Source organism: Malus sylvestris, chromosome 14, assembly GCF_916048215.2.
Source record: "Malus sylvestris chromosome 14, drMalSylv7.2, whole genome shotgun sequence".
In the NCBI taxonomy this organism is placed as follows: Eukaryota; Viridiplantae; Streptophyta; class Magnoliopsida; order Rosales; family Rosaceae; genus Malus; species Malus sylvestris.
In genome coordinates, this window is record NC_062273.1 from 28522937 (window position 1) to 28537684 (window position 14748).

The following is a 14748-nucleotide window of genomic DNA, read 5'->3' on the forward strand; positions in this document are numbered from 1 at the left end:
AGAATTTAAATAATAACAATAAGATATATTAATTTTACGTCACTCAAATTGAATATCATTACTTGTGAAATAGAATGAGAAAGTTAGATTTGAACAGTCTGTTAAGTTGAATTTCATTTAATTCACACCTCAAAACTCAAAATCACCAAATTAAACTTACGAAGTAAAATATTCAAATTCGTCATGAAAATTCTCTAAACAATGAAGCCAAACAAATCGTTATAAACCCTATGAGAGTTTTTGGGGTTCAAAGTTCAAACACACTTCCCTAATAAAAAAGGCTAACTTTGCCTAGGCCTTTTCACGAGTTTATCACGTGACAAAAACTTTAACTTAATTTGGTTAATTTAACAGATTATTCTTCATTGAAATCTTCAACAAATTGCAAGATTTCAAGCACTAAGCAAGTAAACTATATTTTTTGCTAAACCCACAACGCATTTCATTGAAAAAAAAGCCCACTTACATTAAAAGCTATACGAATCCTTAAGTCGAAGATTAAATGAAATCACATGGATAATAAGTGTAGTTTGGCCTCAAAGAAAAGTACTCAGTCTCTCAATATAAATAAAATCATATGCACTTAACTTGAAGTGAAAGTAATGAACACCAAACTTGAACATCCTCTCTAACCTCAAATTAAAATACACAGAAACATAAAGTAATACAAGTTATCCTGCTCACTCCAACTCTGTAAAGAAAGATGATTCCAACAGTTTTTTTTTTTTTTTAAGTAAATCGATATTTTTACATTAAGAGAAGAGGGAGTTCGGCTAATCCACATAATTGAATCCGTCATCCACGAGATTCGAACCTAAAAACTCTAACTCCCAATGAAGATAAATATCACCAGACTGTAGTACTGAGTGGCCTTACAACAGTTTTAATTACAAATTAATCAGGAGAGTCGAGATTAATGATGTGATTCTATACAAAAAGTTTCAACTTGGTTAGGGTATGATATGACATTATCCCAAGACCTGATCAAAGGCGTATGCGGCGCCTGATCTTGAAGGTTTTCTTGATCGTTGGTGGCGGTGTTACTGTTGTCCATAAGCTCTTGTATTTCGAGTATCTCAACCCTGCGATTCGTCTTCTTCCTTATCTTGATCGCCACGTCCTGTGGGATAAATCTGCCACACACACTCACCCTGCACTCCTTCTTCTCTATCAAATGAGTCTCCAACTCTGCGCAACAAAAACAGTTCTTTTAAAGGATGATAATGGATTAAGGGAGTCGAGTTACACATAAGAGACTTGATAATTGGTCTACTATATATAGTAGTCATATTCTCTAAACCCGCACAAAACAGTCAGAAACAACCAAGACATCAACAATCAAATTATACATATTTGTGTACGAGTGTGATGAATTTTGGAGTATATTTTTTTTTCTTCAATTGATATTATAACTTAATTCGCTCTAGCCAACTTTGCTTAAGCCAAGTTTAGAGATTACAGAAAAGAAGTGTTCTCACCTCGCATATCAAGAATTGCTCTCCTTACTTTTCTGTAACAACCATTGCAGTCCATATGGATTCGCATCAGCATGTAGCAGAACTAAACATGCATGGTGAACATAAGATCACACAAATGGTAACTAAGTTTAGATACTAATAAAGTTCTGACCCCAAAGGAAATATCAATTGAAGCGTACCTTGTCTGTCATTAAATCGTAATGAGAGAGAGAGATGTGTACTGTTGCTGCTGAATCCAAAACTGTCGAATGGACGAAGACAAATGGTGATATTATACGGCAATGATGCAATGTGATAATATAGAAAACGAAAAAGGATCAATCATCAATGGAAGTACGTATCATGAGCTGGTTATATTGATTCTGTTGATTCATTAATTCATGACTGTTCATCTTGGAATCCGATTCTTCCCACGCAAAGATATTTATATGCGCGTATGTGTGTGTATATATATAGGCTGGCAATGTGGTTAGATTTTTTCATTATATTCTTGACTTCTTTGCGTTGTTTTTGTACTTCTCACATGCACTAAGCTTAAGCATAATTACTTTCTTGCTTTCAGAGCCGCAAATAATTATATATGCCATTAGAAAAGCATCACCTTTCTTTTTTTGAGTAGATCGACATTTTTACATTAGAGAGATGAAGAGTTCGGCTAAATCACACAATAGCAACCTAATTTGGTATCGAATTCGTCATCCACGAGAATCGAACCTAAGACGTCTCACTTCCAAGTAAAGAGGAATATCACCGGATCGTAGTACTGAGTGGCAAAATCATTACCTTTCTGAATACACCTTTTTAACAAATGCATGGTAAATGCTTTAATCCAGGTGAAATTATGGAAAGTTAAGTTGACTCTAATTAAAGACTTCTTTTTGCGATTTGCAAATTCTCTCTTTACCATTTTCTTGCCTTTGGAACTAAGGAAAGGCCAATGTAAGAAATGGCTGTATAGGCTTGTTTTTCAACGTAATCATAATGATGCTTTTGAGTTGATAACTAATTGTGTTAAAAATTTCAAGGCTGCTTGTAGGGAACAAATCAAAGAATTAGTAGTTTTGTTTCCACCGAAAATGGAAATGGCCAAGGTTTATCATGAACTCATAATTATAATCTAAAGATCAAGTCGGTTTCATGATTATAAGTTCATATCATATCAAATTAGACTCAAAATATATATACACATTCTAATTATGGGCAACCGTATTGGAGCCTATTTTAATAGGTACCATACCATGTTTACATATGAATCCTAAGCTATTACGTAATCCTAAGCTGTTACATACCATTTAGGATTAAGAAAACATGTAACCGTACCTTCGTTTTACATACGCATCTTGTTATTTAGGATAGTCTACTAGGATGTTATTGAGTAATGTTTGCACGATCATTTTGTACTTTCTCTTTAATAAAGGTAAGGTGCGCACCAACACATATGAGTTATATCTTTATTTGTGAGATGTTACAAATATATGGTAAGAATAACATTTCGAATTACGGATATGTCGAATGTACCACTCAATTAATTTCTCCACTGTGGCTGCAGGCAAGTTGTTTGTGGCGGCAGCGACAACGTTCTGCCGTTGCAAAATAGGAATTAAAGTTATGCTTACTGGTTTTTTTTAATCTATTGGGCCTGTCTAGTTTTTCCAATTTGTTGTGGGCTCTTTATTTATATGTTTATTGGGCTGGTTGACTTTACCGAAATGTAGTACTTTATATTGTTTAACGAGTGATGCACTTTCGACAATTTTTTTTTTTTTTAAAACATCTAAAAAGTATTGGAAAAATGCAAAGGATATAATTACTTTTTCTTAATTGATCGAATTGAGTTAATTTTTCCTTTTTCCACGAAGAGGGTTTATTTTATATCATTTGGAGTGGTGAAATATTAGCTTGCAAAGACATAAACAACATTTTGAGGTCAATTTACAAAGTTTATTTGGGAGTTATAATTGGCACTTCAATAAAATGATTATGCCCTTCTCGATGTGTAATTTTTTTCTTAGGAATGTGAACTAACATTACTGAAGTGCCAAAAACAGTTTTTTTTTTTTTTGTTAATCTTTGAAGTTGAATGTACATATCAATGTTGTCCCTTGGAAAAAAAGAAGCAAGAAGTGCGTGTAGCAACTGACACTAAGACAGCAAGAAGTGCGTGCAGAGAATAGCACACACCATACATGTAGAAGAAACTCATCACATCCAAAACATGCACAATTCATCTATTTAATTTACACCTTAATTGGTAATTTTCTAACTCTTCTACATAAGAACACAATAATGGCTTCCCCTAACAGCTGTCTGCTTCAAAATCATTTCGCCATTTCCTCTCTGACCCTACTCCTCTTTCTCATTTCCCTTCCGCCATCCGTCCTCTCACAAAACCCTACCATTGCGCAATGCACCACGCAGCTTCTTCCGCTGGCCGCTTGTGCACCATTTGTGCAAGGCAGTGCCATGTCACCTGCACAGTCATGCTGTGTCAACCTCAAGCTGCTATATAGCCAGCAGCCAGAGTGCCTTTGCCTTTTGCTCAATGGCACTACTTTGAGCACCTTCCTTATTAACACGACTCGCGCTCTCCAGCTTCCCGTTGTTTGCAGCCTTCAAGTCGACATCTCTACTTGTCCAGGTAACTTCTGGTTTCGAAGAAAATTAGGGATTTGTGACGATTCTGAGTCCAAATCTGTTAGCTGTTCTTTATTTATTGTGTAATAATTTACATTAATTTATATTAATCTAATCTTTTTCGACGTTTTCGCTGCAGGGGTACCTGTGCCTCCTAGTTCACCTAGTTCTCAAGATCCCCCCCTTCGGAATAACACCAGCTCATCTGCTGCTAATTCTACAATTGCTGGTACCCAAAAATAAAAATATCCAATCGTTACACTCCCTCTAATTACATAATAATACCTCTTGAATTCTGACTTGGTATTTTTTGGGATGTCAGCCACTCCAATGCCTCAAACGGCACCAATCCCCACCACGATGGGGTTAGGGTTTGGGAGAACTACAAATGCTGCTACCAAATTGAAGATGGGAAGTTATCTTGTAGTGGCTTTCGCCGTGGCAGTTTTTCCAGTGACCGGAGTTCTATTTTAAATATGATAATATTTATACCACCAGATTAATGTTTTGATGGCTTTTTATGTTGGGGTTAGAGATTTTACTTATTATTTAGGAGAATTTATTCCGTTACGGTTTTATAGATACCATCGAACTTCTATTGATTTGAATAAAAACAGTGGTGACTGTCAAATTATATATGGCCTCTTGGCTTACTTAGGTTTATGTTTCAGTGTCATGGAACCGTTTTTCGATGGTGCAAACCAGAGACGACAGACAGGCCTACAGTGAGGAGAGGTTATGCCATGTTACCGGAAGTGTACACCCGTGTGTAATGATAGATGTAGACACACGTGTATACACCCAGTGACATGCACAAGTTTTCTCTACTTCAAACAGATAAATCCACAAAAAGGCTATATTTGACAATTTGCTAAACATCGTACAGGATAGTAAAATGAAATTCGGAAAAAAGACGTTTGGACATGGAAAGTCACCCTACAAACAGAGATATTTACCTATGACAGAATGTTTGTTTTCCTAGGATTGTATCATGACATCATGTATTCAGATGCTTCAGATGTACGTAAGGTCATTTTATTAAGAAACTATTCCAAACTAGGAGCCACTTCAGTCGGGTTGGATTCGAAGACGTCCGGGTTGGATGCCTCCGGTTCTTCCAAAAACTCCCGAGACTGAAACGAATCTTTGTAGACTGGAGTCTCCTTGAAATCAGTTGCTCCTTCATTGTAAGAAGTAGCAGCAACTAAGCAAGCAATAAGCTGGGAAATACAAAACAAACAAACGGGGGGTCAAACATTAGCCTTCAATTTGTAAATAACGCAAGTGCGAGAGAAATTTACATAAAAATGGAATGTCACAATTACAGTATTTCAATTTATCATGTATTGCTGTGTATTTTAACTTATCCGCATGACGGTGTATTGACTTAGAATACCATTATTTGTATGCAAGGGGATGCGGGGTATGTAGTATTAGTTGAATATTAGAGTGCGCAACGAACGAGATTACAAAATAATTGGAATATTATTAAACTAACGAGAATACCGAAACGGCTACAAAACCCTAAGAGGCTACATTGTGACTAACTTATTCTAAACTGAATAACAAGCATGCTATTTATAATAAACTAACCCTAACCAAAAAGGTAAGAAACCGAAACCCTAATGTTAACGGGCTAAGCCCAGAAAACCAAATATTCAAATAAACTAAAATCCTAATATTTTCCAACACCCCGTCAAACTCATGGCGGTATACGACATGGGTTTGCAAACAAGCAGATGCAGACTGGCTCCGTTAGGCGGACTGGCAGGCATGTAAACTTGACTTGACTTGACTTGACTTGACTGGCAAACTGGCAAACTGGCAAATTGATTCTTGATTCTTGATTCTTGACTTGATTCTTGATTCTGACTGGCAAACTAGTTCTGGTTCAAATTGGCTAGTGTTAAGAGTATGGAAAGAACCCGTCTATAAACGGACAAGATTTTCATATCTCAATTCTAGCAACGAACAAACAAACACAAATCCTATCATTCGAGTGGTCACAATTCAACACTTGAGTGACGGTCACAAAACAATTCCAAAGAGTATGCGGGCCTAAAACAAACGTAAACCATATGTTTTTTCTTTTGCCCGTGCGGGGGCCTCAAAAACTCCAAACAATTTTTTCTTTTTCCTTCTTTTTTCTCTCTTGTTCTGTTTTTTTTTTTTTTTCTCTTTTCATTTTGTTTCGAGACTGGCGGATACAAATGCCCAGATTGTAGCTGGATCTAGTACAAGTTCATGGGATTTGGGCTTGCGAAGATGGTACAACAAGGGTGCAGCTTCGGTGGTTTTGACAGGTGACAACAGGGAAATCATGGATGCAGAGCAACATTGGCAGGTCAGGTACTGGTGCGGGTCGAGTGAGGGTTGATTAAGTGGCATGGTAGTGATGCGGAGATGCGAGTTGTTGCAACAGTGAAGGATCATGCAGGTGACGGTGGGTGCGGCAAGCAAGTTGTAACATCCCACATCGCCCAAGGGAGTGATCCTTAAATGTATATTCTCATCCCTACCTAGCACGAGGCTTTTTGGGAGCTCACTGGCTTCGGGTTCTGTAGGAACTCCGAAGTTAAGCGAGAATGAGGCCATAGCACTCCCAGGATGGGTAACCCACTGGGAAGTTGCTCGTGAGTTCCCAAAAACAAAACCGTGAGGGAATGGTAAGCCCAAAGCGGACAATATCATGCTACGGTGGTGGAGCGGGCCCGGGAAGTGATCCGCCCCGGGCCGGGATGTGACAAAGTGGTGCAACGATGGCCTATTGCGAAATGGTTCACATACGGACGATGTGGGTAGACCTATGAAGGCTGGTGGCTGGTGTTTCGGGTATGCAGGAATCTGGGGTGGTGCGACTTCCGAGCAAACATGTTCAATTTTTTTCTTTTCAAAACTAACACTGAAAACTAATATACAAACAACATGGATACCTATTAAGAACAGATTAAATCCCGAAAGATTAAACCTGCTCTGATACCAAGTTGAATATCAGAGTGCGCAACGAACGAGATTACAAAATAATGGGAATATTATTAAACTAACGAGAATACCGAAACGGCTACAAAACCCTAAGAGACTACATTGTGACTAACTTATTCTAAAATGAATAACAAGCATGCTATTTATAATAAACTAACCCTAACAAAAAACGGTAAGAAACCGAAACCCTAATGTTAACGGGCTAAGCCCAGAAAACCAAATATTCAAATAAACTAAAATCCTAATCTTTTCCAACAGTATTCACTTATGAGCTAGACTTCCCTATACTTGTTCCTAAAACTTGACTAAACAGTTTTGGTAACCGTTATGATCTTCAAACTTGAACCGTCCATTTGGTCGGTATATATGAACCGTTAAACGATTTTCAATCTAAATGTGTTTTTTTAATTGTGATTTAGTAAATGACAGGTTACAGTTGTGATATCAGTAAAGTGTTGTAAACACAACTTGTATGGACAACAAAGTACACTTTGAAATGCACTTAACTATTTGTTTTTTATTTTTATTTAAGAATCATTCTAGCAAAAGAATTAATCAAATTGGTAATCATTTAGTTGATTCATAATTATTCATCATTAAAATCTGAATTATTACTAAAACCGTCGATAATTTGTTCGATACATATGAATTACTGAACATAAACACCCAACATAAATTAGGGATCAAAATTGATGAACGAATTAACAAGGAGCAGTGAACATACCGCAAAGCCAATACCAAAAGCCCACAAGTACTCCACAAAGAATCCAAGCCAATCCCATTTTTCACCTTCCCAGAAGCAAGGCTCATCCCCCGGAAGCTTAGGCAAGAAATACCGATCATCAACGTTTCCCACAACCCCACCACCTACGTTTTCAATCTCAGCCGTCCGTTGCGACCCCATCATGTCTTGTTCTTGGTCTCTTGTAGTTGAGGTGCTTTTCCTGTTCCTGCCGTCGGTCCTCCCAGTTCTGGACGCGAACCTCTTGGCTGACACCACGTAGAGGGCTCTTCTGGAGGAGGGAGGGAAGAGGAGGTGGCGTTGTGAGGAGAGGTTGGTGTAGGGGTACTGTCTGCTGGTGGTGGAGCTGCTGTAGAGGACTCTTGCTCCGCCAGTGGAACTTCCACTGTTGGCTATGGTAAGAGCCATGAGGGGAGGAGAGTGAGAGTCTCTTTGTTCGTAGCAGCACAAAGCTAAATGAGCAAGGTGGAAATATCTCTTCAGTATGTGTGGATGGGATAATGAGAGTGGGGGAGATGATAATGGAAGTTTTTCCATAAACTTGACCCGAATTGTTTCCATATTGGACCATCGGGTCCATCCATCGTTGGTACAGTTAATAAACTATTTATATCTTATGAGCCTAGCAGTAAAGTGGTGTTGTTTCTTTTCTCATATTTTTTTATTCAAATATATTTTACATTAGGATGTCGTAGATAATATAAGGATATTTTATATTAAAGGGTAGGAGATTTGGTTTAAGTCGTTTAATAATTCACTTACAAGTGAAAAGAAAATTCATTAGACTGTAATGTTAGTGTCAGTCAATTTTCTAGCTCTTATTTATGATAAAGAAAAATAAGTATTTCTAGTTATCCAAAATGGTGAAGGCTGAAATGTTCTTTTTTTTTTTGAACAAAAGATATTATCTATACCAATAGGTAGGGAGTAGGCCAAGCCACACAGTGAATTAGTAATAAAATGTCAAAAACTCTGTAGTTGATAGCTAAACCCTTTAGCATTTGTCTCTTATTACTACAATTTAGTTGTATTAATTTTGAGTTGTAAGTGAAGTTTTAAAGTTTGATTCTTACCAAAAACGAATTTGAACCAAATTAATATAGTTAGAACATTGATGTTTATCTCAAGTAAATCGCCCTTTTTTCTCCAGGAAGCAAATCTCCTTTATTTATATGTATATATTGTAACCCCTGAACCTGAACTTATAATTGGATAGGATGTTATTGGATTTTTAACTCAAAGTGAATGGCATTGGACTGTGCAGATAAAAAAAAATCCTACTTATGAGTTACGACTGACTTTAGATTTTGTTTGTACCATACTTAAGGTCTCCGTATTTAGATTTCGGATAAATACTCGGGGGACTCAAATGTAATTATATAATAAATGAAGGGGCAAATATGTAAAAAGGGGATGAGCCTTTAATCTATAAAAGGGTCTCCTCACCCTCACAATCCTCAGGCTCTGAGATTCAGAGCAAAAACTCTCACCCTCACAATCTTCTCACAAACAGAGAAATACAATATCAGTGTGGACGTAGCCCAAACATTGGGGTGAACCACGATACATCTTGTGTTATTTACTTTTTTGCAGATTCACGGTCGGATTTACGTTGTTCCAAGACCCCTCCGGTTTTGTGCATCGACATTTGGCACCGTCTGTGGGAAACGATACGAAAAGTTGTGTCGGTTCTCTTTCATTATTTCACCTCCGCCGTGAATCTGCAAAATCACAAAAACCCAAAAAAAGTGTTATCTCTCTCTCTCTCTCATGTGTTCCTTGTCTATATTTTGCTCATTTTTCATCAGCCCAGTCCTCCATCTTCTTCTTTTTCCTTGTCAAATCGATGAGCTCCCATTTTACTTGATTCTCTGAATCTCCGACTGATCAGGTGAAACTCTAAGATGGAGTGGACAATGGTGCAGCATCTGGATCTTCGACATGTCGGACGCAGCTCAAAACTGTTGCAGCCTCATGCTGCTGCCTTTCATCCCCATCAGGCATTCGTCGCCGTCGTCATTGGAAACTACATCATTGAAATTGATGCATTGACAGCTCATCTGGGAAAGCTGACATTGAACTTAACGGTCTCTGATGATTCCGCAGTTGCACAAGCTGTCGTTTGCCAACTATCTGATTTTCAAGTCTGCAAGCAAAGAAACAACCTCGACCCACCGGCCACCGCCACGCCTCGCAGTTACGGCCTAAAGCGCATACTCACATTGTACAGAGCCTTCAGCGGTCTGACAAAAAGTAGGCACACCCAGCAGCCCATCAACCCGTCTTCCACCTCCGACATTGAGAGCCAGGCCATTCTTGTCAACTCTGTCAACGAAAATGTCTCTGAGAGCTACCAAATGACGTTTCTGATGGCGGCGGAGGAAGGCGGAGTTCAGGAGCTGGAGTACTTCAAGAGGCTTGACGATGAGTTCAATAAAGTGGACAAGTTTTACAGGTCGAAGGTTGACAAGGTGATGAAGGAAGTTGCGGTTCTTAACAAGCAAATGGACGCTTTGATTACGTTTCGGATCAAAGTGGAGAACCCTCAGAGAATGTTTGATTGGTTAAGGGAGATGACTCGCCATGCTTCCGATGCAGCCACCCCACGCGTTGCCAGAGCAAGCACCATCCCACACGGTGCTAAAGCAAACAGTGAGTATACTCATCACCACTGATACGAAGGTCCTCACGGTCGAGGCAATCGCCGACCTGGATCCCATCTCCTGCGAATACCACGAGCACTAGTGGAAAACAGGAAGAAGATAATTTTTCTTACAATATTTCTATTATTATTCTTCTTTGTGTTATCTGCCATCTGCCAAAAGAAAGAGAACAAATAGGAAGGAATTATAGGTGGTGGTGCTACCCTTCTTTATGCCTCAAAAGAGTTGGAAAAGTTGGTGACTGCCAACATCGATCAAAAGATAGGTTCCCATTTTCTGAGAAAGAAAAGCAGAAAACAAAAGTGAAAGCAAAGCAGAAAAAAAACCGAGAAAAAGCAGAAAGCAAAAGAAAGGCTTTCCTCTGCGAAAACATATGGGGACATTGCAAAAGTAAGGAATAAACACCCCACCAGAATGATGCGATTTACTTTTCTTGATTTTGAATAGTATGATTTATTTTTCTTACCTTTCGGAGACATCTGTATAACCCTATTAGAGGGTAAAAAAAAACGGCAAGGCCAAAATAATGGGCTGGAATGTTATGTGGAGGGCTAAGGCCTATATGCCCAAAAGAGCCAGGCCCTATGGCTCCAAATTTATTCGGCACCCTACCGCTATTATCACCAACCAGGTGATCAAAAGTACGTCTAGTACTCCAAAATTATTCGGCACCCTGCCGCTATTATCACTAACCAGGTGATCAAAAGTACGTCCAGTACTCCAAAATTATTCGGCAGCCTGCCGCTATTATCACCAACCAGGTGATCAAAAGTACGTCCAGTACTCCAAAAATTATTCGACAGCCTATCGCTATTATCACCCACTAGGTGATCAAAATTACGTTCAGTACTCCAAGCATCACTCATGTTAATCATACATAAACATTCATGAGCATCACATATGTCAATCATACATAAACATTCATGAGCATCACTCATGTCAACATTCATGAGCATTACTCATGTCAACATCCATGAGCATTACTCATGTCAATCAACATAAACATTCATGAGCATCACTCATGTCAATCAGCTTCGAAAGCTTCATTTACAAAGCTCTAGCTTCAAAAGCTTCATTTACAAAGCTCTGACTTCAAAGCTTCAGTGCATGGTATACAAAGACCGCCTCCAAACAACTACCATTTCGGCTCATACATGGATTGAATTTGAAGTCTCCAGCCAACAACCTCTATTGACTGAAGACTTGGGGGACTACACTATGTACCATATATTGGGCTTTCACAACTGGGCCTTATGAAAAATACTTGGGGGACTTAGCCCATCATTTATGTATTGAGGAGCGAACCCTTATTATATAAAAGGGACTCCCTCACTTTCATTAGAAAGCATCCATCATTTATGTATTGAGGAACGAACCCTTATTTTATAAAAGGGACTCCCTCACCATCATTAGAGAACATCGCCGCCTGTTGAGCAACCGCCTCACCGCAAGCCGAGCCAAGCAAGACAACATAAGCTACAAGCCGAGTAGCCTTGCAACATGTGCTACATCTAGTTGAGCATCATTTCACATTGAGCACCACCTCTTATCGAGTATTCAGTTCTAGACGACATCTAGTTACTTCGGCCCACACATTGACTGAATTTCAAGTCTCCAGTCAAAAGAATCTCTTGACTGAAGACTTGGGGGACTACTGTTTGTACCATACTTAGGGCCTCCGTATTTTGATCTCGTATAAATACTCGGGGGACTCAAATGTAATTATGTAATAAATGAAAGGGCAAATATGTAAGAAGATGAGGAGCCCTTAATCTATAAAAATGCCTATTTACCTTCACAATCATCAGGCTCTGAGATTCAGAGCAAAAGCTCTCACCCTCACAATCCTCTCCCAAACAGAGAAATACAATATCAGTGTGGACGTAGCCCAAACATTGGGGTGAACCACGATACATCTTGTGTTATTTATTTTTTTGTAGATTCACGGTCGGATTTACGTTGTTTCAAGACTCATCCGGTTTTGTGCATCAACAGATTTAGTTACCTTTTTTTTTATATAGTGATTTACTCTTAAAAGGGGTAACCAAGTCACCCTAGATTTCACAACTAAATTATAGCTCAAATTTCTTGTTATAAAAAAAACCCCACAATTTGTGTTCATATCACCAAAAACGTTCCCTCTCAAACACTTCAACGGCGATCAGTAATGCTATTGGATCTCTTCTGGACGAGAGAGGATCTTCGTCAGATTCTCTTTGTAAGGATTTTGGGGATCTTCTGTTCATCGTACAACGTGCTATCATCAGGTACTGTTTATATTTAATTTTAAATTAAAAAATTTACAATGATTTCTGACCGCACAATGTACGATGAACGGATGCTATTTGAAGATCATCGGGATCCTCACAAAAAGGATCCGGCGATGATCCTCACTCTTAGATGGTCTTCATAATCTTCTATCCTTTTGATATGTAGCACATCTTACATCGCATATGTCAAAACCAAACATCCATTCGAAACAATATGTGGCGAACTAATTACCACCTATTCCCTATTTCATAATCTAAAATTGTAATTGATAACAAATATAATGTATATTTCGGCTAATGACATTTTCATTAATCAACAATGTAGCGATCACATTCCATTAGACTATCTCCAAGCCTTTAGGCTAATTTTTTTCTTAAAGTAACTTTTTTAAAAGAAAACATTATGTAGACCCTAATTTAATTTTATGAACAATTTAACCTAAAAATATTTAGATTCCGACAAATATTGAAAAATCACTAATGAGACTCATGAAACACATAAAATATTTTTTTTAATTACTTTAGCCGTTGGATTTAAATTTGGACCTTTAGATATTTTTTTTACCGTTGGATTTCATCAAATTAGATCTTAATAGTTGGATTCAATGAATTTATAAATATAAAACTAAAAAAATATATACGTATATGGTGTACCAGCAGCTAGACCTGGCATTCGTGTCGTGTTTTCTGTGTTCGTGTCTGTAGACATCGAAATTTCGGTAAATAAATGTTGACCGATAAATCAAAGTTTCAGCGCTCATGTATTACATAAATTTTACACGTAGCGTATGTCTAAACAAAAAATCGAGAATCATCGGAAAAATCATCAAACAGGACACTTGTCAACACCTGGCAGAAACGACTTATTTCATCTGGAATATTATATTCAAAATTAGGCCTTGGAAAATTCTATAAATAGAAGCCAATTTCATTCATTTGGGGGAGGAATTCATATTAGGCAAAAAACCTTGAAGCTCTGAAACTCTAAAACTCCGAAGCTCTCAAGCATCCAGGTTCCCGAAGAATCAAGAAAGCGTTCTTCGTTCTTCGTTCATCGTTCTTCCAAGATCAAGCCCCGACGGCCTTTGGATTAACAATCACCAATTCAAGATCAAGCCCCGACGGCCCTTGAAGAAAGTGTTCTTCGTTCTTCGTTCATCGTTATTCCAAGATCAAGCCCCGACGACCCTTGGATTAACAATCACCAATTCAAGATCAAGCCCCGACGGCCCTTGAAGAAAGTGTTCTTCGTTCTTCGTTCATCGTTCTTCCAAGATCAAGCCCCGACGGCCCTTGGATCAACAATCACCAACTCAAGATCAAGCCCCGACGGCTCTTGAAGAAAGTGTTCTTCGTTCTTCGTTCATCGTTCTTCCAAGATCAAGCCCCGACGGCCCTTGGATCAACAACATCAACAAATCCACACATCCAACCGTTCTTCAAGATCAAGTCCAAAAACCCTTGAAGATCCGTTCATCACCGTTATTCAAGATCAAGCCTTAACGACCCTTGAAGAAACACTCATCCTCAAGATCAAGCCTCAACGGCTCCTTGAAGATCCGCTCAAATCCACCTTCAAAGATCAAGCCAACGGCCCCTTGAAGAAACTTCCAACAGTTCATCCAAGATCAAGCCTCGACGGCCCTTGGATCAACGAAACATTCACAAATCAACACCTTACGGAGATCGAATCAGATGATCAAAATAGAGAAAGATTGTAACCCAAAACCATCAAATACAAATATTATTTTGTGCACGTTGTTCTTGTCTCTTTTGTTTCAGGAAATTTTCGTGTTCACAAATTGGCACGCCCAGTGGGACAATCTCTACCTCTCATCTCTTTCTCCATTCAAAGAAATTCGAGCACACTTCCAAAATTAATGGCATCAAGGAAGGCTCAAACTGTTCCCGCAACTGGCGCAAAGAACAAGAGCGTTGATGTGAAAATTACTTGACACACAAATTAACCCTCTTTTTGA

At 38.5% G+C, this 14748-nt stretch overlaps 3 protein-coding genes and 1 long non-coding RNA gene across 4 annotated transcripts; 1 reads left to right on the forward strand and 3 right to left on the reverse strand.

Annotated features, from left to right (window-relative positions):
- Positions 1 to 615: 615 nt before the first annotated feature.
- Positions 616 to 1863, reverse strand: LOC126599878 (uncharacterized). The gene is made up of 4 exons (XM_050266342.1): positions 1816 to 1863; positions 1658 to 1719; positions 1479 to 1560; positions 616 to 1188 (listed from the first exon to the last, which is right to left on the reverse strand). Exons 1-4 carry the CDS (start codon positions 1850 to 1852, stop codon positions 914 to 916), a joined length of 456 nt encoding a protein of 151 aa, XP_050122299.1. The 5' UTR covers positions 1853 to 1863; the 3' UTR covers positions 616 to 913.
- A 1857-nt stretch (positions 1864 to 3720) lies between these two features.
- On the forward strand, positions 3721 to 4746 carry LOC126599876 (non-specific lipid transfer protein GPI-anchored 10-like). Its single transcript, XM_050266336.1, has 3 exons — positions 3721 to 4116; positions 4252 to 4341; positions 4435 to 4746. The coding sequence occupies exons 1-3, from the start codon at positions 3765 to 3767 to the stop codon at positions 4584 to 4586; spliced, it is 594 nt and encodes a 197-aa protein (XP_050122293.1). The 5' UTR covers positions 3721 to 3764; the 3' UTR covers positions 4587 to 4746.
- Positions 4747 to 4950: 204 nt separating this feature from the next.
- On the reverse strand, positions 4951 to 8369 carry LOC126599875 (uncharacterized). Its single transcript, XM_050266335.1, has 2 exons — positions 7819 to 8369; positions 4951 to 5332 (listed from the first exon to the last, which is right to left on the reverse strand). The coding sequence occupies exons 1-2, from the start codon at positions 8242 to 8244 to the stop codon at positions 5159 to 5161; spliced, it is 600 nt and encodes a 199-aa protein (XP_050122292.1). The 5' UTR covers positions 8245 to 8369; the 3' UTR covers positions 4951 to 5158.
- A 5250-nt stretch (positions 8370 to 13619) lies between these two features.
- On the reverse strand, positions 13620 to 14070 carry LOC126600603 (uncharacterized). The gene is made up of 2 exons (XR_007615485.1): positions 13957 to 14070; positions 13620 to 13852 (listed from the first exon to the last, which is right to left on the reverse strand). It is a non-coding gene; the product is annotated as an uncharacterized LOC126600603 (long non-coding RNA).
- Positions 14071 to 14748: the final 678 nt, after the last annotated feature.

Coding starts and splice junctions, on each gene's coding strand:
- LOC126599878 (XM_050266342.1), bottom strand. CDS start 1,852: ATGAATCAACAGAATCAATATAACCAGCTCATGATAC. Junction 1,720..1,815: donor ATATAACCAGCTCATGATAC/GTACTTCCATTG, acceptor TCCATTCGACAG/TTTTGGATTCAGCAGCAACA. Junction 1,189..1,478: donor AGCAATTCTTGATATGCGAG/GTGAGAACACTT, acceptor TTTGTTGCGCAG/AGTTGGAGACTCATTTGATA.
- LOC126599876 (XM_050266336.1), top strand. CDS start 3,765: ATGGCTTCCCCTAACAGCTGTCTGCTTCAAAATCATTTCGCCATTTCC. Junction 4,117..4,251: donor CGACATCTCTACTTGTCCAG/GTAACTTCTGGT, acceptor TTTTCGCTGCAG/GGGTACCTGTGCCTCCTAGT. Junction 4,342..4,434: donor TGCTAATTCTACAATTGCTG/GTACCCAAAAAT, acceptor TTGGGATGTCAG/CCACTCCAATGCCTCAAACG.
- LOC126599875 (XM_050266335.1), bottom strand. CDS start 8,244: ATGGCTCTTACCATAGCCAACAGTGGAAGTTCCACTGGCGGAGCAAGA. Junction 5,333..7,818: donor CTTTTGGTATTGGCTTTGCG/GTATGTTCACTG, acceptor TGTATTTCCCAG/CTTATTGCTTGCTTAGTTGC.